Below are 21,254 nucleotides of genomic sequence, written 5' to 3' on the forward strand. Positions count from 1 at the left end.
CTGGTAGTGATAGCTGAGGACATGATTAGCATTTGTGTGTTTACCTTTAATGCTTTAGGTTGACTAAAGATGTGTAAATGGCTTATGGAGCTCCAGACATCAATTGTTTATTGTTGGACTATCTTGTAAGTACTTCAGCTGTGAAACTGTAAATGTGTTTGAATGTCCTTCAGCTGTAAATACACAGTTAAAAATGATGGGTCTTCAAGGGTTCTTTGAAGAAAGTGGATCTATATAGACACTCAGAGAAACGCTTTGCATGATTAAAGGGTTCCTTGCATCATGAAAGCGTTCTTCAGATTAAAAGAGAATTTGTTGTGTATGGTTCTATATAGCACCTTCTGTATAGCATAAAAAAGGTTCTACTATTGCTGCAATACTGACATCGTAACAATGGCAGAACCCTTCCGTGTGCTATATAGAACCCTTTTCAAAAAGGTGCTATATAGAACCGTATACAACACATTCTCTATCAGTCTGAAGAACCCTTTCATGATGCAGAGAACCCTTTAATCATGCAAAGGGTTCTTTGAGTGTCTATATAGATCCATTTTCTTTACTGAAGAACCCTTGAAGGAACAGACACACATACTTCACACATATTTTAAAAGTACTATTGAATTTATATTTGAAGACAATTTTTGATGATTTTTGGGAACATTTGGGAGCGAATACATTAATATTAAACCAACTCAGCACTAAAACTAGTTCAGCCAACTAAAAACAACGGCTAGTTTGAATTGAATTTAGACGACAACAGAAACCAAAATGACTGAGCTGAACAAACTTTACAGAAAAGACAGCAAATTGATGGTGAATGTATGAGGCTTAAGTTGACTTTTTTGCCAGCAGCTTCTTATTCAAATTTTCCGTTCCACCTTAAATGGTGCAGCAGTTACGTTCCAGTGCCTGACTGCTGCATCAATTAAGGTGGAATGACAGATTCCAATATGAAGCTGGCGAATAACGAGTCAACTTCAGCCTCGTGGTGAATGTTGCACTTGGTTTATCTGCAGAAGCTGTTATAATTGGTCGAACAGAGACGCTGTGTTTCTTTTGTCTTGCTACCAGGAGGAAAACGGTCAGTTGGCCTGGTGAGTTTCTCCAGTAAGGCTGGAGTTTATGTGCTGAGGGCGCATTGATGCTGTTGACGCTTCGCTTGTTTCCAGCTTATGGAGGCGAACTTGAGCTCTAACGCTCGTCTCGTCTTCCCAAATAAACTAACAAGTAACTAAGTAAAAGACATCTGACAACGCTGCTGTTTATTCAGTTTAAGGTAGGAGGCAAATCCATTCACATGAAAAGTACGTGGCTGTGTAGAGTCCCGTCTGCAGTCAGACTCTCCACATTTCTTACACTTTGGGTCTCGAGTCTTTCTGAGTCATAAGTCTGAGTCACTGAAGTCGAGTTGCAAGTCTTTCTTGATTTTCTCATTTTCATTAAATTTGTGACTCGAGTCAGAGTCCACATCTCTGATAAACAGCCATATACCATGGAGCTCAGTGTTGCAAAGACTATGTTGCAGCAACCAAATATGTAGCAGTGTATAGTTTCCTAATTCATTATTGAGTAAAGTATTGCATTTCACAGTAAATAAAACATGACAGGCTGATTTGTTTGATCTAAAGCTTCGCTTTGCTTTAAACTCAGCTTAAATGGACCTCCATCTGCTTAAAATTTACCCCGTTTGGAGAAGTACCATTTTGTTTTTTTAATGTTCAGAGCCCTGTTGCTCAAATGTCCTTGCTAGTTTCTCAACATTAGTGAATTTCCTGTTTCTGAAAGTGTTCTGTAGGCTTGACTGCTTTCTTTGATTGTTGCCAGCATGACTTGACGTAGTTAAAGAAATAAAGGGATGTCCTGTAATCGTTTAGCCCCCTACCCAGCACTGCATGTGCTCCGCTTGATTTGAGGTTTGTATTAAACTGCATAGTACTCACAGGCTTACCATCAGCACCAGCAAGACCAGGTATACCAGGTTCTCCAGCGATTCCTTTCTCTCCCTAAAGATAACATATAAAAAAATTTAAGTATGTTGAAGTATAGAATGTTTAAGATTTTGCTTTTGGGGTTACTGATAATACAGTATCAGTACTGATACTGAAAATATGATATAATATGGACTTGGGAAGCTTTTCCGACATGAAATCTTTGATTGCCAGTCTTTTTAGCTGTCCAGACTTTAATAATATCTATAATTGAGCATCTTTTTTTTCCTCAGGATACCAATAATAAATAGCTTAGGGTGACTTTAGGCTATCGTGCCTTTTTTAAAACTTAAAGAAATCAGCCTCAAGCAGTTTGGAAAGCTGATTAGCTTTTACAGTGATCACCTGCTGAAAAGCAGCATATGTTTTCAAGCACAGACTTGACCTTATAAACTTCAAACACTCCGCAAAGAGTTTTCTGTGTGAATTTAATGCAGGGAAGGGTTAAGTGGTATTTCCGACCGCTGTGAGAGAGTCTACATGTAAAAGTCTTTAATCTTTAATAAGATCTGCACCATTCAGTAGCATTTGCTCACGAAAGGCTTCACTTTCATGCAAGAGGAAAATGGGTAAAGGTTCCACCTTTGGGCCTGGAGCTCCCGGTGCTCCAGGAGGACAGACGCAGGGTTCTGGAGTTGGATCGATGTCAGCCGAAACTTCAGCACACTGAAAGAATCCCAAAGAAACCTGACGTTATTTCACATTTCTCAAACTGTGAGGTTCTGATGATTCATACAGTTCTATGTTTAAAGAGCACAACATGAAGCCACAAGGTTGTGTTCCATCTTGTGTTTCTTACGAGCCTTTATTATACTTGCATTCACAAATGCAGCCTAGTAGCACTGAAATAGCCAATAGCCCGATGCAGGATGGCAGTCAGCCTGCTGGGAGGACTGGACACTTAAGGGGTTTATTAAATCTTAGGCCTAATTACATGACTGCGAACTGTTTAACGTAAAGCGAAGAACCAAAAGAGGCACAATGAAGGCTTAAATTAAGCTTTAATGAATGAAAATTAATGTTGTGAACAGTGTTGGGGCAGTTACTCAAAAAAAGTAATCCATTACAAATTACTCATTACTTTTTCCAAACTGTAATGGGAATACTGGAATACTATACTCATTACTTTTTGGAAAATTCATCTCATTACTCATTACACTACTAGGGGCTGTTGGGTTTTCTCTTGGACGTCACAGCTCATACAGATGTGTTTCGGTTTTGAAAAGTAACACAGAAGTAAAGTAACAAGTAGTTAGTATTTTCCAAAAATGAGTATAGTAATCCCATTAAAAATGACTATTACTTCTCTCAAACTGTACTGGGATTGCTTATTAATTCTGAGAAAAAGTAACCTCACTACTTCTATGCCACTTTCTAAAACTCACATAAATCTTTGCCAGCTACAAGGTATGAGGGGAAAACCCAACAGTCCTTTCAGTACTTTATTTAGGAAAGAAATAGCCAATCTCAGTGAACTGTAATGGGATAACATTCAATTTTTCTGAAAAAATAATCTCACTACTCATTACTTTGCTTCTTCTGTGACTCTCTAAAACCCAAACACTTCTGTTCCAACTGGAAACAACAAAGGAAAACCCAACATGTCCTTTCAGTACTGTATTTAGAAAGAAATAGCCAATCACAGTAAACATCATTTAAAAGCCCTGTCGCTATCACTGCCTTAACCCTTGTGTGGTGTTCAGGTCTGTGGGACCCATTTTCAATGTTTACCAAAAGAAAAAATGATGAGATTTATTATTATTTCAGCCTCAGATTCTTGGTCTTTACTCATTTTCTGTGAAGAACATATAAAATAACCCATTTTCAGTGTCTTCACTCTGTTCACCCCCCACACATTTATATTACACATGTGGTGTTGGGCTGAACCTGCGGGGAGTAAAAGTGTGGAGGTGCTGTGTCCTTCACTCTGTTCTCCTCCTACATGGCCTGCTGTTAGTGTGTGTGTGTCTGTGTGTGTATGTGTTTGTATATGTGTGTGTGTGTGTGTGTGTTTGAGTGGACAACATGGACAGGCTGCTGACTGGCTACAGCTGCTAAAGGAGAACCCTACGCTGGACACTTGTGACATTTTAAACATCTGTTATTTTTACATAAATTGTTCTGGCTGTATTGATTTAAAAAACAACACCACACAAGAGTTAAACAAGACACAGCCAGTTATGCTTATTAAAGTTATGAATGGCTGATGCTGTTTAAAAAATTGAGAAACTAGCCTCTTGAAACGGCCAAAAAACAACTTTTAGTTTCATAATCATATATATATATATATATATATATATATATATATATATATGTATATAAACGTCCACTTTTCTATCTCTCCATAGGAGTCACTGGTGTTACTGATCCTCATTGGTGTTACACATAATAAAGGAAACACCAGAGACATTTTTAATGAAACATGTATTTTACAAAATGGCCGCTACAGAGCATCAAACCACATGTTGTCAGTCATGGAATATCCACCAAAATATGTAATTTAATCCATTTGTATTCTATTTTTTCACCGTTACCTCAGAATAAAGTCGGTCACACCAGTGACTTCAGCTAAAAGCTTCATATGAAATCTTGAGCTGAATGAGAAAATCTCTGATAACTGAAAGACACAGTTGACTCACCATGAGCTTTTCTTCATAGATCCTCAGAAAACAGGTAAAAGGAAGTCAAGTGATGTCATCAGTGTGACTTTTATTTCAAAATAAGAGATTTTTTGTTACACAGTAACACCAGTGACACGACTCCTGGAGACAACAACTTTCATTATATATTTATAATATTTATTTGGCATTTGTTTTTTTTTGTCATTTAAATCATATGTGTCATAGTCATGTATAGATTATTGTAGTTAAAAAAAGGTTTTTTACTTTAAAAATATGGCCTCACCCTTTACACATGACTGTGAGGATTTTATTGAGGACTTCTATGCTGCTTGGAATTCTATATGATTGATTTAAAAAAAAACAGTATTGCTAAATTGAGGCTCAAGAAGGTGTAATTGTTAAAGTAACATAGGTTTATTTTAAAATATAAATAAATTGTAACCCTAACATGTTTTTTAAGTGTAATATATCTGTAAACGCTAGGGCCAAAAAAATGGACGTTTCTGTAGAATGACCTATAATTTATCAATACTTCATGTGCAATTCGGGTAAAATATCCTTACAGTGTAAATCATTTTTGCTATTTTTAGATTTGTTCATTTTTTGAAGAGTTTATGTAAAGGATCGAGTTTATTTCTTTTATCTTGTATTGTTTTTTTAATCTTTAGCATTATATATATTGTCTATACAACAATAAGTAACAAACTGTAACCCAAGGTTATTTATTTGTTTATTAATTTCTTGTTCCTCTTGTTACTCTCTTCTTGAGTGCCTTGCTGGCCCTTTGCTGCTGTAGCGCTGTGAATTTCCCCGCTGTGGGACTAATAAAGGATTATCTTATCTTATCTTAGAGACATGTGAGTGATGGAGTCACTAACTCTAATGTGATTACAAGAATTTAAACTGTAAAGAATTACACTGTCACAGGAAAAGTAATCACATTACTGCTTTACCCCAACACTGGTCACCAAAGCCTCTTAAGACCTGCTACCAGATCGCACTGGCTTTAAGAGGTTAATGTATGTTCTCTTAGCTGTTCCAACCCCAAGAAATCTACAGATGTGGCAGGGCTAGAACCGCTGCTTTCAGAGTATTTTGGCACTCTTAAAGAACAACACGGGGAGTCTTACCTCTGCAGTTGAAAATGAGCTTAGCAGTTACTTTTGAAAGCGAGCAAAGCCAGTGGCCAAAATACATACCTCTCCATCCTACAAATGAAAGGAGCGAAATGATGAAATCGGCCAAAATGCAGCAAACCAGCACAGATTCATTCAAACTTGGTGCAAATGCAGTGTTTTTTCTGCAGATGTCCTTTACCAGTGACTCTCATTTTTTGGAGCTTGGTTAGTGAACTTAAAAAAATAGCAAGAAGTGAAGTTGATTTAAATGCAATTTTTTTAAACAGTGAATTAGAGAAGCAGGCAGAAAGAAAAGCATTAACATGCAGATTGCTGCAGTGACTCAGAAATCCAATATATCTGCAAATATAGGATTAAGAAGTATTGTGATATCATTGCTTAGCACAACCTTACATACCGAGTCACTCATACAATTGGTATCACAGTTTGGGTTATACTGGAAAAAATAATGTGACATTAATGGTTGGAATATATCGGTCTGGGCCAAAATAGGAACATCCAAGATTCTTGTACTCACAACTCCAGGTATTTCACAAGCAGTCTCTCTGTTATTCTGCTCAGGGTCGCAGTAGATTCGTAGTTTCTGTAGTTCAAACTGTTGAGGGATAAATTAGTCACAAAGTGTTGGTACATAAAATAAGTAACTGTGTGTAGGCAGTTACATTAAAATAAGCTAAATAACACCTCTACCTATCTAGTGTTGCAGTCAAGTGTCAAGATTTACCTAAAAAGTGGCCCAGAGAGGGTCAAAGCCCAGCACATTTTGGATTTTGCTTAATTTAAAAATTAAGCACAAATCTCTGCTGCAAATGAAAATGTAAATTTTGGTTTCCACTGTTTGTTTCTATTGTTTATGAACAATTTCCATGAACAGTTCAGCCAAAAGTGGTAGGAGTGAAGATATTACTAACCTATGTTAATCATAACAGATGCTAATAAAAATGAACTGATGCAATTCTATGTTGTTTGAACCAGACAAGCTTTCCAACATGAATACATTCAATTAAATTAATCAAAATTAGTAAAAAAAGAAGCTGTCAAACAAGGCAAGTGAATTTTTGACCACAAAGTAGAAGAGAAAACATCAGCACAATAAAATGAAACATATTACAACATTACAAACATTACAACATCATTTTTGATAGTTTAGATCTGTTAAAAATTCCCCCAAAATTCACCGTTTTTTATGTTTATGGGGGATATGGAGTTCTCTCCTTGTTTACTTTGGGGGTCCCAGGTGTAACAGTGTGTTAAACCAACCATGCTGTATTGAGGCTGTATGTTAGCCTGGGTAGCTCTCACTATGAGTTGTTTATGTGCTTTAAAACTACATTACAACCACAAGAAAGAGATTAAAATAATACAGGAGTGAATTCTGTAACTTACCCACGACTCAGTAATCAAAAACTCAGTAATCAAATATTTCACTTGATACATTTCATATGTGTGACTACTTGCATTTTTGCCCTTTTATTTATTTAACAGTATCAGCTGCTAGAATACTGTATCAACCAAATACTGTAATCTGTTGCCGTAGTTCTGGTTGCTACCTCAGTAACTGCTATGCTCAGATATGCTAGGATATATATTTGATAGTACAGGCATGTCAAACTGGGGACCCTCCGGGCCAAAGTCCTGCGGAGATCGGTGTTTACCCTCATCTGACGCTCTGAATTCAGTTCATGAAGGCTTTGCTAATTGGCTGATGAGCTGAATCAGGTGTGTTTAATGAGACACTATACAACAGTTCGTTCCGGCCACGCAAGCTGATTGGTTGAGAAGCGTTCTAGCCGTGCTATTATTTCACCATAACATCACGGGTTTTTCACAAACACTGTATCACTCCGCTGAGACGCCGTTGCTAAGCAACGAGTTTGACAGCTGTAGGAGACGCTCAAGCCATTTGAACGTTTTTACTTCTTACTTTGCCACAAACAGAAAATGGACACTTTTAAGATCACATTTGACCGACAGCCGATTTGGTCAGACTCTGAAGATGAGACGACACTAAATTCCCAAACTGTCATCACCACTGAGCAGCTTTTCAGTCGGCAGCTGTGACAGAAGAACAGCTGAACAACCTGGAATCAGCCAGAAATGAACCCAATACCATTCACCAAACGTGTAGTCTGATCTTCAGAGTCTGACCAAATCAGACTGAGCCATAAAACTGCCGCAATAAAAAACAAAAAGCTGCTCAGTGGTGACGACAGTTTGGGAATTTAGTGTAAGGAGCTGGAGAATGAACTGCCGGCTGTGCAGCGAGTGGGCGGAGCTCGTTACTCTGACGTAGCAACAAGCTGCTTGTTAAGGAACTATAATTTGGTGAAGGAACTGCGAACATTAAAACATATTAAACGCCGCGTTCACGGCCCAGTTTATTAATTTATTACTTTATTTATTTAACTGTTGTATAAAAGCAGTAGAACACTCGAGGAGTGTGTTATCGCCAATAACATCACGGCTGTGATGATCTACGTGAGGTTATTTCGCAATAACACTCTCCCTCTTGTGTTCTGTTGCTTAAATGAGCTGAAATCTGCAGTGTTATGGCCCACGAGAACTGGAGCCTGACACATGTCGTAGTATGTTACATCCTGCTTTGCACAACTCTACATGTTCTCAGTACCGTGTTCTCAGTACCGTGTTCTCAGTACCGCCTGTGTTCTGTTTTTGTTGTAATTTATTGTCTGTATTGTCTGCACTGTGTACATAGTATTGTTTTGCACTTGTTTCCCATTGTGAGACCATGGTCCTGGAGGAATGTTGTTTTGTTTCACTATGTAGCTGAAATAACGTGAAATCTTCTTGAACTTGAACAACAAAGCCTTTCGGACATCTTCAGGCTGAATCTGACTGCTGTCAGAGTTCACAGATGATGATGTTAAGGGAAAAGCTGAGCCTGTACTCTGGTCTGCTCTATTTAGAATTACTTCTAAAACACAATTGCAGTGTCTGCCTTCTCTTAATGGGCACAGCTGCTTTGGTCAGTCTTGTGTTTCCACACATGCTGCCCTTGAGCTTTGTGTTTATGAGTGGGTGTTGTATGAAATACAGTCACAGAACAAAAAGAAATGGTTGGTGTCCTTACCGGAACGGTCGTTTCTTTACTGACGTATTTCCCAACTTGTGTCTTTCCATTGATGAAAATGCCAATGGGAGGATCCAGTGCCAAGGTTTCAATTTCCAGGTCATCAACATAAAGAGTGACGTCTTCCTCTGTTACCAGGAGACGCAGCTGATGCCACTGTTCATCAAAAAGTTTCTGTGGATGGACGAGCAATAAAACATCAGGACATGATGTGGAACAGTGGAATAACTAAACACGTCAGTAGTTGTTAAAAATGTGGTTTGGCTGTGCCGAATTTTGAATTATAATATTGGACCTTTGAATTTTAACTACAATTATAGATGAAGGAATTGATGACGCTCTGGGGAATTGAGGAAGCCCTAGTTACTAACAGCACTGATATTTTTGCTTCTGCTTGCAGTGGTTTGATTGGCCTTTTGGGTTGGAAATTGGGGGGAAAGATAAACAGCATTGTGAATTTGCTGTGATGCTGGAAAATTTTTATGTTTTACCAAAAGTCCGTAAATCTGTAGCACCCTTAGAAATACAGTGTCCTCCTCGAATATCGACACCCCTTTTTCGCTTATCCTTTTGACTTTTCATTCAAAATATTCATGAAAATATGACCGTTATTAGAAATATCGTGATTGAAGGAGATTTATTCAGTGATTTATTCCATCTTATCACGGAATAAATGTTTTCTTAGATCTTTGTGTGGCACAAATCCTGGCACCCCTTCATTTAATACTTTGCGCACCATCCTTTTGCCAAGATCGCAACACTGAGGCTTCTTCTATAACACTTAATGAGACTGAAGAACACATGGCAAGTGATCTGAGCCCATTCCTCCATACAGAACCTCTCCAGATCCTTTAGGTTCTGGGGTTCACACTGTAAGCTCTCCTTCTCAGCTCATCTTTCAGGTTTTCTATGGGGTTTAAGTCCGTGGGCTGGGGTGACCATGACACAGCCTTCATTCTGTGGTCAGTGAACCATTTTTGTGTTGATTTTGAGGTGTGTTTTGGATCATTGCCCTGCTGGAAGATCCAAACTATGGCCCAGTTTAAGCTTCCTGGCTGAGACAGTCAGCTTTTGACTTAATAGCTGCTGAAACTTGATGGAGTCCATGATACCATTTATTCAAACAAGTTTTCCAGAACTTTTGGAAGAAAAACAGCCCTAAAACATCACAGATCCACCCCCATACTTCACACTGGGGATGAGGTATTTTTTCTGCATGGCTCTCCTTATGTCTCCTTATGTCTACTCCAAAACCACCTCTAGTGTTGCCAAAAAACTCTATTTTGGTCTCATCTGACCATAAAACATGGTCGGGCAACCCTCCCTAACAGCTTGTGGTTATGTAGAGGGTGTCTGATTGTAGTTTGGAAGATGTTCTGATAACGAGACCTGACTAAAGTCTACAATTCCCCATCTGTGATCCTTGGAGATTCTTTGTCCACCCAAACCATCCTCCTTAGTGTGTTTGGGGTCAATATAAACATGTGTCCTCTTCAGAGCAGGTTTTTAACATCCCCAGTTGTTTTAAGCTTCTTAATGATTGACCTGATAGTGGAAGTTGGCTTTTTAAATGGTTTAGCTATTTTCTTGTAGCCATTTCCTGATTTGTGCAGCTCAACAACCTTTTGTTGCACCTCATTGCTGTTTTCTCTGGTCTTTCTCATAGTGATGGATGACTGAGGGCATTTAGCCTGCATGTCACCACATATTGATATCCCATTTAAGCAAGAAGTCGTGGCTGACCAGTTAAGTGTTCCTCATAACACAGGTGAGCTTTAAAGTATAAAAAAATGAATGGGAATATGTTTTAGTTAGATTTCACTCAAATGAACTTCTAGGGCTACCAACAACTGCAGCACATAGATTTGAGAAACATATTTATTTTGTGATAAGAATCAGGTTTTTTCAATCATTGTACTTCAAATAAAAGTTACACTTTTTCTTATTTTCAATAAAAGATCAAGGATTATCAACAAAGAATGTTTTTTTTTTTTACAGCTGGTTCTGTTTGAGCACTGTACATAAAATAGAGACTACATGCTATGTCTTCTGACTGGTCATCATTACCAAGTGTGGTCGACAGTAAAATGCTCTTCATACACTACTGAATCACCCAGAGCCCAGTAGGATCTGGCAGAGCAGGGGTGTCCAGTCTTGTCCACAGTGGGCTGGTCTGGCTGCAGATCTCATGATCAGTTCTGTGAAGACTGAAACTAACTGATTGAGCAAGTAGAATCATGTGAGCTCCTGCTTGTTCAGACTGATAACCTGCAGCCACACCGGCCCTCTGTGGAGAAGATTAGACTCTCTGTATTAAAGAATCCCTCACAATGTAAACAGTTGTGCTTAGTCTTCTTTCCAGTAGTCAAATCCTGTTTTCCTAAACCACGTCAGGCATTCACCATTCATTTAGAATTCTGTAGTGTGCGCCTGAATGGCCCGGTTTTAATTCTACTAAATGTATAGGATCTATATGTTATCATTTCAGACCACCTAATTCCTTAGGCTTTGGGAATATAGTTAGAAACTACAGTGCTGATCTATCAGAGAAAATAGCACAAAGACTAATCTGCTTTAAAATAATCTAATCAGAGGTGAATCCTCAGGGCCTTCTTGGCCTTCAGACAAGGCCGAATTCTTTCTGAGAACTAAAAAATACATATCTGTAATTTTAGTTACTTTTTTATTTGGTAGAATCATTGTATTCCTGCAGGTATTAGAGAGCTATTCTCGTTTCACTGTTAAGATTTGGATAGAATATATCGCTGCTGTCGGAACAAAACCTTGTATCTCCATTTCTCCTCGTTTTTCAGGTTTTGGCATCATTTGAAAATGCCTTTCGCCCTTTACACTGTGAGTAAATTTCATAATGAATGGACTGAAGGAAACGGGCCAAAATGACTGGGAACAAATTTGGTTCCATTGACTTACATTAAAAGTAAAGTAGCGTTTTTCCTTCTCCTGTAAAGTCACCATTTTGGAGGTATGAGGTTTTGTTCTGACCGCAGTGATACGCTAATATGTCTGTCACAAGCTAGAGATAAATCACATAATGATTTTAGAAGCTTCAAATGCCTGTATTTAATCTAGAACTGCTAAAAAAATGTTAATGTGGATCTCCATTAGCTTAACGCTGACAAACTAAAAAAAAGCTCTTCAAGGGTTCTTAAGTAAAGACACTTTACTTTCTATATAGAACCGTGAGCACTCAAAGAACCATTTGCATGCTTAAATGGGTCTCTGCATGTTAAAATGGTTCCTCAGATTGATGGAGAATGTGTTGTATATGGCTCTATGTAGAACCTTGTTTGAAATAGTTCTATACAGCACCAAAAAGGGTTCCTCTATTGTTACAAGCTTGATATTAAAGTATAAAGCACTGTAAGTGACAGCAGTTTATGAAAGGTGCTATATAAATGAACTTGCCTTACCTTGTCTATAGTATGCCTCATTTTCCTTAAAGCTTACATGTCTATGATGCCTTATGAATGCATTATGTCATGTTATCAATGTGTTCATAGGTTCTTATGGACATGGTATTTATAGAATGTGTTACCAACTCTTTTTGACTGCATGTTTAGGAATATAGGCCTCAAAAGTCTACTCTAAATTCACCTAAATGGTGCAAATTTTGTTGCTACGTAAAGGAAACATTAGCTGAAGTAGTGGATTGAGGCTAGTTTAGTGTATTTGTATTGAGTTGCTGTGTTGGAATGTTGCATATTTACCCTTGCTGGTGGCTTAGTGAAGACCACAGTCTGTATCCCACTCGGATCATTGCTTGTGGTTGTGAACATGACTGTTCGGTCTAAGCCATTTAGAGTGACCGCCATTTGAGGCTTCCCCTCCGTCGTCTGTATCCGCCACAGATCCCACTCTTCCATCAGCACGGAGCCCTTGTACTTAAGTGTGGCCACAAACACGTAAGATGGTGGAAGCCCGTCAGGAAACAAAGTCCTATAAATATTAAAGTAAAAAGACTGTTTTAATATGGATGAAAAATATGCACCGATCAGGCTGATCATCTTTGTTTCTACACTCATTGTCCATTTTATCAGCTCCACTTACTATATAGGTGCACTTTGTAGTTCTACAGTTACAGACTGTAGTCCATCTGTTTCTCTGATACTTTGTTAGCCCCCTTTTACCCTGTTCTTCAGTGGTCAGGACCCCTATGGACCCTCACAGAGCAGGGACTATTTGGGTGGTGGATCATTCTCAGTACTGCAGTAACACTGACGTGGTGGTGGTGTGTTAGTGTGTGTTGCGCTGGTCTGAGCGGATCAGACACAGCAGTGCTGCTGGAGTTTTTAAACACCTCAGTGTCACTGCTGGACTGAGAATAGTCCACCAACCAAAATTATCCAGCCAACAGCGTCTTGTGGGCAGCGTCCTGTGATCACTGATGAAGGACTAGAGGATGACCAACACAAACTGTGCAGCAGCAGATGAGCTATCGTCTCTGACCTTACATCTACAAGGTGGACTGACAAGGTAGGAGTGTCTAATAGAGTGGACAGTGAGTGGACACAGTGTTTAAAAACTCCAGCAGCACTGCTGTGTCTGATCCACTCAGACCAGCGCAACACACACTAACACACCACCACCACGTCAGTGTTACTGCAGTGCTGAGAATGATCCACCACCCAAATAGCACCTGCTCTGTGAGGGTTCATGGGGGTCCTGACCACTGAAGAACAGGGTAAAAGGGGGCTAACAAAGTATCAGAGAAACAGATGGACTACAGTCTGTAACTGTAGAACTACAAAGTGCACCTATATAGTAAGTGGAGCTGATAAAATGGACAATGAGCGTAGAAACAAGGAGGTGGTCATAATGCTGTGCCTGATCTGTGTATGTAAACTGAGTGGAAGATAATTGTCTCCTAACTGTACCTGGTGTTCTCACTGAGATCAACTCGGGAGGTCACTTGATAGGCTTTGGTTCCATAATATGATCCTCGAGTCTTTGGGGTCTTTTTGGCCAAGTTCAGGTGCAGCAGGATGTCAAATCCCTTCTCGTCCCGAGAGTCGATCGGTATCTTTGTTGGACACACGGTCTCTGTGGTATGTTAGAGGGAACAAATAAGATCATGTTCTGCCTGTTACGTCTTAACTACTTAGCTTTTCACACCTCCAGACAAATCTACTTTATTCATCTGTTTAGTCATAGTTGGCTTTTATTTGTCATTGATATTGGAATGATATTTCCTGTCCTGCCAGGAGGAATTGTTGGGAAACGGTAAACATTCGAGGAATGCTGGACTTCATTTCGTTGGGCCTTGGACTGAAGTAAAGAATCTGTAGTAAAAGATCTTGGCGTGGAACCCTGGACGTTTTGCAAATATGCAGGCTGTCTAAAGAACATCCCAGCCGTTGCAAAAAAGCAGACAAGATGTGACCATCGCTTCCAAAGCATATCTCAATCATTAACTCTGACAATGTCCAGAAAAGCTACACAATGCATTTTCTGAAGCTCTGTGAGTCTGCACAAAGTTTTATAGAGGTCAGGCTTTCCAGCTTAAGAGCTGTATTGTTCTTCAGATTTTGTTTTTCCCTTTAACAAGTCCTTTCAGAGCTGCTGCTGAGTAGTCTGGAATTGGATCAGAAAATTGCCTTGGGAAATGGGTTTCCCCCCAGAATATTCAGCCTTTTACCACAGTTTTTACCACAAAATCCCAAATCCATTACAATGCTTCTACTATATCACACTGGTAGTATAGCTTGCACTTATTCCCCTATAACTAGTTTGCTGGCATTATTAGATTTCTTTGTTTTACTTTTTAATGACTTTACTGCTGCAGTTTTTTAGATACAGGGTTTGTTTGTTAGTTTATGAATGCAAAACAACATCTCATTACAGCTTCCCTCATACAAGGCACCTGAACTTACACTTCATCTGGTACCGCTTTACTATAGGCGAATGTTCATGAGGCTACATGACACCTATATGAGCCTTTCGTGACCTCTGACAAACACCTATAGAGATTTACAAAGGTTTATTTCAACAACCGTCGCTTGCTGAGGTGAAACTGTTGGAATGTTGGACCGTTATGACAACTGTTGGAATAAGCCTGGTCACACTTTATTTGGAGTGGTTCTTTGTAGATGATTAATAAACTCTTAACAGATTATCAGTAACACATCAACATATCAGTGAAGTAGCTGTAGTGAAGCATCTGAATACACTGAAGTAAATATCTTGTAGATGTTCTGTTGATACATTACTTACATTAAATAGATGTGTTGTTAATATGTAACTGCCATTATGCAGAACCTAACCTTCCCAATCTTACACAACACCTAACCCTCACCCTGGGCTTAATCCTAACCCTAACCTTAACCCAAAACCCAACCCTAGCCCTCACCCTGGCCCTAATCCTAACCTTAACTCAACCCAAAACCTAATCCTAACCCTCACCCTGGCCCTAATCCTAACCCTAACCTTAACCCAAAACCCAACCCTAGCCCTCACCCTGGCCTTAATCCTAACCCTAACCTTAACCTCAACCCAAAACCTAATCCTAACCCTAATCCTGGCCCTAATCCTAACCCTGACCTCAACCCAAAACCCAATCCTAACTTTAACCTCAACCCAAAACCTAATCCTAACCCTCACCCTGGCCCTAATCCTAACCCTGACCTCAACCCAAAACCCAACCCTAGCCCTCACCCTGGCCTTAATCCTAACCCTAACCTTAACCTCAAACCAAAACCTAATCCTAACCCTAATCTTAACCTCAACCCAAAACCTAATCCTAACCCTCACCCTGGCCTCAATCCTACCTTAACCTTAACCTCAACCTAAAACCTAATCCTAACCCTCACCCTGGCCCTAATCCTACCTTAACCTTACCCTCAACCTAAAACCTAATCCTTACCCTAACCCTGGCCCTAATCCTAACCTTACCTCAACCCAAAACCTAATCCTAACCCTCACCCTGGCCCTAACCCTAACCCTGACCTTAACCTCAAACTAAAACCTAATCCTAACCCTCACCCTGGCCCTAATCCTACCTTAACCTTAACCTCAACCTAAAACCTAATCCTAACCCTCATATTTTCGACGTTACTGAGAGCCCATTGAGTGTTTCGTTTAAAAAGGACCACTCAAAATAAAGTGTCACCATAATCCTTTATAAACATTTATGTAGATTTATATCAGTTGCCATACATAAGACAGCTATCTACTCATGACTTATGTGGTTTCCTTAGTTGTCATGTAGCTTTACTAATGCTGCCCCTTAGTAAAGTGGTACCCTTAATCTGATACAGCGTGACTGGAACGCCAGGCCTGGACTGGTGAGAAAGTCGTGGGCAGAAGGAATTCTAACATTCCTGCTTGCCTGTGTCATGCATGGTACATATATGAACATGTACTGGCAGTTTCAGATACAGCATAAAGAGTCATATATTGAACACTTTCAGCATGTGGTGTGGAACATATCCCTCATTTCACACTTTAATTTACTACCAGCCAGGTGGACAGAGAACACCTGAGTTCTCTAGAATGTAAATCAAGTGCTGTGAAATGCACATAATTAAGCGTACAGCTCATTCTGGGAAGCGGTATAAATCTGTCACTGCTAGTAGACGGCAGAGAAGCAACAAACGCTCTTCCTCTCTGAAGACTGAGCGGCATAAAACATCATAATTTAATATCGATATGTACAGAAAACAGTACCGAGTTCAAGCACATAGCAAAACATGACCAAAAAAAAACATTAAATATGGTCACCAGGAGAAATCTCCCCTTACAACAAAGAAGTTTATTCAAGTGTGCTATTAGTATACTTCTTTAAAGCTAAAAATTAAGTGAGTATGATTTTAGTTTACTTTTAATGTACATATCAGAGATATACTAAACAAAAGTATGCTGAAGTATACTTGGGGTTAAACTGACAAGCATACAAAGACGCTTAAGTATATTTGGCCTATACTTGTACTCCTGTATATGTATATTGGTAATTATATGTATTTGTGGCCTGTACTTGTAATTATACTTTATAAAGAGTACTTTCATAAAGTAAGAAGTGGGATAAAAGTATATGACTAGTAAACTAAAAGTATACCCTATAAGTTTACTTATAGCGTAGTTCACAGTAAAGTTTCAGTACAAAGTAAAACTTTGATGTAAAGTAGTTGTGCATTTAAAGTTTACAACTCTTTCACCTAAAAAATACTTAAAAGATGTGCTTTTATAAACTAAAAAGTGGACGAGTATTACATAAGTTAAACTAAAAATATATTATAGTGTAGTTCACAGTGAAGCTGCGGTACAAAATAAGGCCCAATTCCATTTCACCCTTTGCCCCTACCACTTAGCCCTTACCCCTCCGTTTTGCACATTCATGTCTGGGGGTAAGGTGTTTCGATTTTTGTTGAGATAGAGGGGTAGGGAAAAGTGTTAGGGCTACATGGTCCCTCCAAACGGAGGTTTTTCAGAGACTCCAAACAGAGAGATATGAGAAAAAAAGAAAAATCGTCGAGATGGCTGAACAAGAGACCAAAGAAACCCACAAATGTATTTTCTCCATTAAAAATTACGATAACCACTGTATTGCCTTAGTGTAAAGTTGTTTTAATGTATTATGGTCCTTTTTGTTATAACAAGCATATAAAGTCGCTAGGAGTATGCTGATGTCTCGGGAGCTAATCATTTAAGGTGGAACTGGAAAATTCAAACAAGAAGCTGGGATAGCTGACTTCATATCACTGTAGAATTAGGGGTGGGTGATAATAAATAATTGCCCCCCTCTTTGAAGGCATATGATGCCCTAAATGTAACTAAAGCCCAGCAGTGAGGAGCTGAACTTTACCCTCCTCTGCTGTCACTGCAGACTGGCAGGGTCGCCTACAGAGCAGCGCTGGTAGCTGTTAATGAAGTGATGCTCTTTTTGTTTGAGGGTCCCATTTCAGAGGGAAGATTTCAACCACTACCCTGTAACTCAGTTCCAAGGGGCAAGATGACACTTGAAAACAAGGGGTAGGGGTAAAAAGAAGAAATGGGACTGGGCCTAAAACATAGATAAAAACTAGTTGTGTGCTCAAAGTTTACAACTGTTACATCTAAAATATATTTAAATTACTAAATTGGGACAATTTAGTCCTAAGAAGTATTGAAATAGTACACTTATTGGTATAGTACTAGTACAGTGATATTAGTATACTTACTACATAAAGTATACTTGGGGGATATACTTCATCATTAGTTTACTTAACAAATTAACTTTAAGCAGACTTTGTTTTTGCAAGGGAATTACCTTCACACAGCTTCTGTCGAATGACTTCACGGATCTTGGAGATAGCTTTATAGTCTTCCACGTAGAAGACGTAGGTCGAGGACGGCTTGTTGGCAATAGCCCTCAACTCCATGTCCTCCGTCTCAGACCCGACTCCAATCGCAAAGAGGATTATCCCTTTTTTCCTCGCGGCCTCTGCAGCTTCCAGCACGGCATCTTGTGACTTCCCGTCCGTCAGAACCACAGCAATCTTTGCGACGCCGTTGGGGCCGCGCTCAGACAGGGCAAACAGCTTGTCGTTGGCAAATTTAATGGCTTTCCCTGTGTTTGTGTTGCCACCCATGTATTCTATGGACTCCATAGATCTGATGAGGTCACCGGTTAAGTGATGCTGTCCCAGTGGTACATGTAGGACAGGGTCATCACTGTACTGGACCACCCCAATCTGGGTGAACTTCTGACCGATATTGAAGCTTGTTGTGATGTTCACTAGCCACCGTTTAACTATCTCGAAATTTGTGTCGTCCACGCTCCACGAGCCGTCCAGTATAAATACTAGGTCACTCGGTGCTGTTCTGCAACCTGGAAAAGGAGCGAAGCAGGCGGGTGATGTTCCCATCGTGTTTTGATGAGTACAGAGACACTGAATTTAAGAACAATATTAAATTGGAGGTAAAACTTTACTGGAGGGCAGCATTTTGTGACAAATGACATAAATCTGTAGACGTTTTAAAGGCTTATTCCAACAAGTGAGCTGTCAAAACGCTTGCTGCACGGCAAAAGCTGCTTGTTGGAATCACAAATTTGGTACCACTTTCCTGAAGAGCAGCATTCATAAGGCTACATGACACCTACAAAACCTCCAATCTCCAAAATGGTAACTTTTTGGAATTGTAGTGGAAGTTAATGTAGCAAGATTTTATTCTATGTCAGTTTGAACTGTTTCTATCCATCAGCTGAAATTTAAGCACAATGTAAAGGGTAATTGGAGTTTTCAAATTATGCACAAAAAAGTAAAAAAAAAAAAAGTTATAGTTAACGATATAAGCCTTTCATGACAACTGACATAAACCTACATAAACTTTTATAAAGGCTTCTTTATAGAAACAAAACATAACGTTGGGATGTCAAAAACATGGACAAAAGCAGCCTTTTGATGCTCATAAGCTTTTATAGGAGTTGGTGTAGGTTTATGTCAGTTGTCATGAAAGGCTTATGTAGGTGTCATACAAACTTCGTCCTGCCCTAAAGTGTTACTGAATATGTTATTCCAACAAGTGCCTTAAAGCGTCATTCTGTCCATTTTTATGTCATTTCACCTCAGCTTTTTGATGACTGACACTTGTTGGAATAAGCCTTTATAGATGTCTGTTGGTTTATGTCATTTGTCATGAAAGGCTTTTGTAGATGTCACCTAACCTTATGAACTCTGCCCTTTAGTAACGTGCTAAAGAATTTGAATTACTAGATTAATGAACATGGTTTAGTAGGTGTTGTTATCAGGAACAGAAATCTACATGCTGTGGTAATGACATGTCAGTTGTAATGAAAGGCTTAAATAGGTTTTATGTAGCCTTACGATGTTGTTGGAACAGCTGTTGTTGAACAGTTATTGGAATAAGTCTTTATAGTAATATAATGTCTATATCGATGTATGTCATTTGTCGTGGAAGGCTTATGTAGGTGTTGTGTAGCCTTATGAATGCTGCCCTTCAGTAAAGTGTTACCAAATTTGTTATGCCAACAAACATAATAAAGGCTGCTTTTTGTCCATTTTTATGTCATTTCACTTTAGCAAGTGTTTTGACAACAAGTTGCTTATTCCAGCAAGTGACACTTACTGGAATAAGACTTTAAAATGCCCATCTAGGTACGTCATTTGTCATAGAAGGCTTAAGTAGATGTCTTCTAGCCTTATGAACACTGCCCTACAGTAAATGTTAACAAATTCGTTATTCCAACAAGTATGATAAAGGCTGTTTTCATCCATTTCCACGTAATTTCACTTTGGTAAGTGGTTTGACCACTGACGCTTAAGTCGGAATAAGTCTTTATAATAATATAATGTCTACATTTGTCTGTCATTTGTCATGAAAGGCTTAGGTAGGTGTTGTGTAGCCTTATGAACGCTGCCTTTGAGTAAAGTGTTGCCAAATTTTCTATTCCAACTAGCATAATGAAGGCTGCTTTTTGTCCATTTTTGTCATTTCACTTTAGCAAGTGTTTTGACAACTGACACTTGCTGGAATAGGCCTTTATAATGTCTATATAGGTATATGTTTTTTGTCATGGCTTATGCAGGTGTCCTGTAGCCTTATGGACGCTGCCTTCCAGTAAAAGTTAACTAATTTGTTATTCCAACAAGTATAATAAATGCTGACACTTGTTGGAATAAGTCTTTATAATAATATAATGTCTACATTTGTGTGTCATTTTTCGTGAAAGGCTTATGTAGGTGTTGTGTAGCCTTATAAACGCTGCCCTTCAGCAAAGTGTTATTCTAACAAGCATAATAACGGCTGCTTTTTGTCCATTTTATGTCATTTCACTTTAGCAAGTGTTTTGACAACTGACACTTGCTGGAATAAGCCTTAATAATAAAATAATGTCTATAAAGGTATGTGTTATTTGTCATGGAAGGCTTAAGTAGATGTTTTGTAGCCTTATAGACTCTGCCCTCCAGTAAAAGTTTCCATCCATTTTCATGTAACACAAGTGTTTTGTCAACTGACACTTGTTGGAATAAGTCTTTATAATAATGTAATGTCTATATCGGTGTATGTCATTTCTCATGAAAGGCTTATGTAGGTGTTGTGTAGCCTTATGAATGCTGCCCTTCAGTAAAGTGTTACCCAATTTGAATTGCTTGATTAATTAACATGATTAATTAGGTGAGGTTATCGGAAACAGAAGTCTACATGCAATGGTAATGGGGATGAGAGAAGCTCCTTACTTAATCTCATGTCCTCATCTTGTGCTGTGCAAAATAAGGGGAGGAGCATGGAGTACAGACACCAAAAGACAAAATGCATGGATCTCGTTTTGCAACCCATGTTCCTCAAGTGTCAAGCTCCAGTTTTTGCACCTAAAGAGAAATGAAGACAAAACATGCATTTCTTAGATGACCTCAAACAATCGACATCTCGTGGATGTTAAAGCAGTGTTTACGATGGC

The 21,254-nt window shown here is 39.0% G+C and overlaps 1 protein-coding gene across 2 annotated transcripts in view; it reads right to left on the minus strand.

Moving 5' to 3' along the window:
* Positions 1-21,254, minus strand: part of col21a1 (collagen, type XXI, alpha 1) — an 81,324-nt gene that overhangs the window by 55,635 nt on the left and 4,435 nt on the right. Inside the window, exons 2-10 of one of the 2 annotated variants that reach the window (XM_036573674.1) lie at positions 21,034-21,165; positions 18,102-18,662; positions 13,735-13,900; positions 12,568-12,796; positions 8,840-9,013; positions 6,266-6,343; positions 5,809-5,817; positions 2,571-2,654; positions 1,941-2,003 (exon numbers count right to left, since the gene is read on the minus strand). In XM_036573674.1, coding sequence (XP_036429567.1) covers positions 1,941-2,003; positions 2,571-2,654; positions 5,809-5,817; positions 6,266-6,343; positions 8,840-9,013; positions 12,568-12,796; positions 13,735-13,900; positions 18,102-18,662; positions 21,034-21,133 — 1,464 coding nt within the window. In that variant the 5' untranslated portion in view covers positions 21,134-21,165. The remainder of the gene's footprint in view (positions 1-1,940; positions 2,004-2,570; positions 2,655-5,808; positions 5,818-6,265; positions 6,344-8,839; positions 9,014-12,567; positions 12,797-13,734; positions 13,901-18,101; positions 18,663-21,033; positions 21,166-21,254) is intronic. The other variant, XM_036573675.1, reaches the window with a different exon arrangement.

This window comes from Colossoma macropomum, unplaced genomic scaffold (genome assembly GCF_904425465.1).
Source record: "Colossoma macropomum unplaced genomic scaffold, Colossoma_macropomum, whole genome shotgun sequence".
Lineage (NCBI taxonomy): Eukaryota > Metazoa > Chordata > Actinopteri > Characiformes > Serrasalmidae > Colossoma > Colossoma macropomum.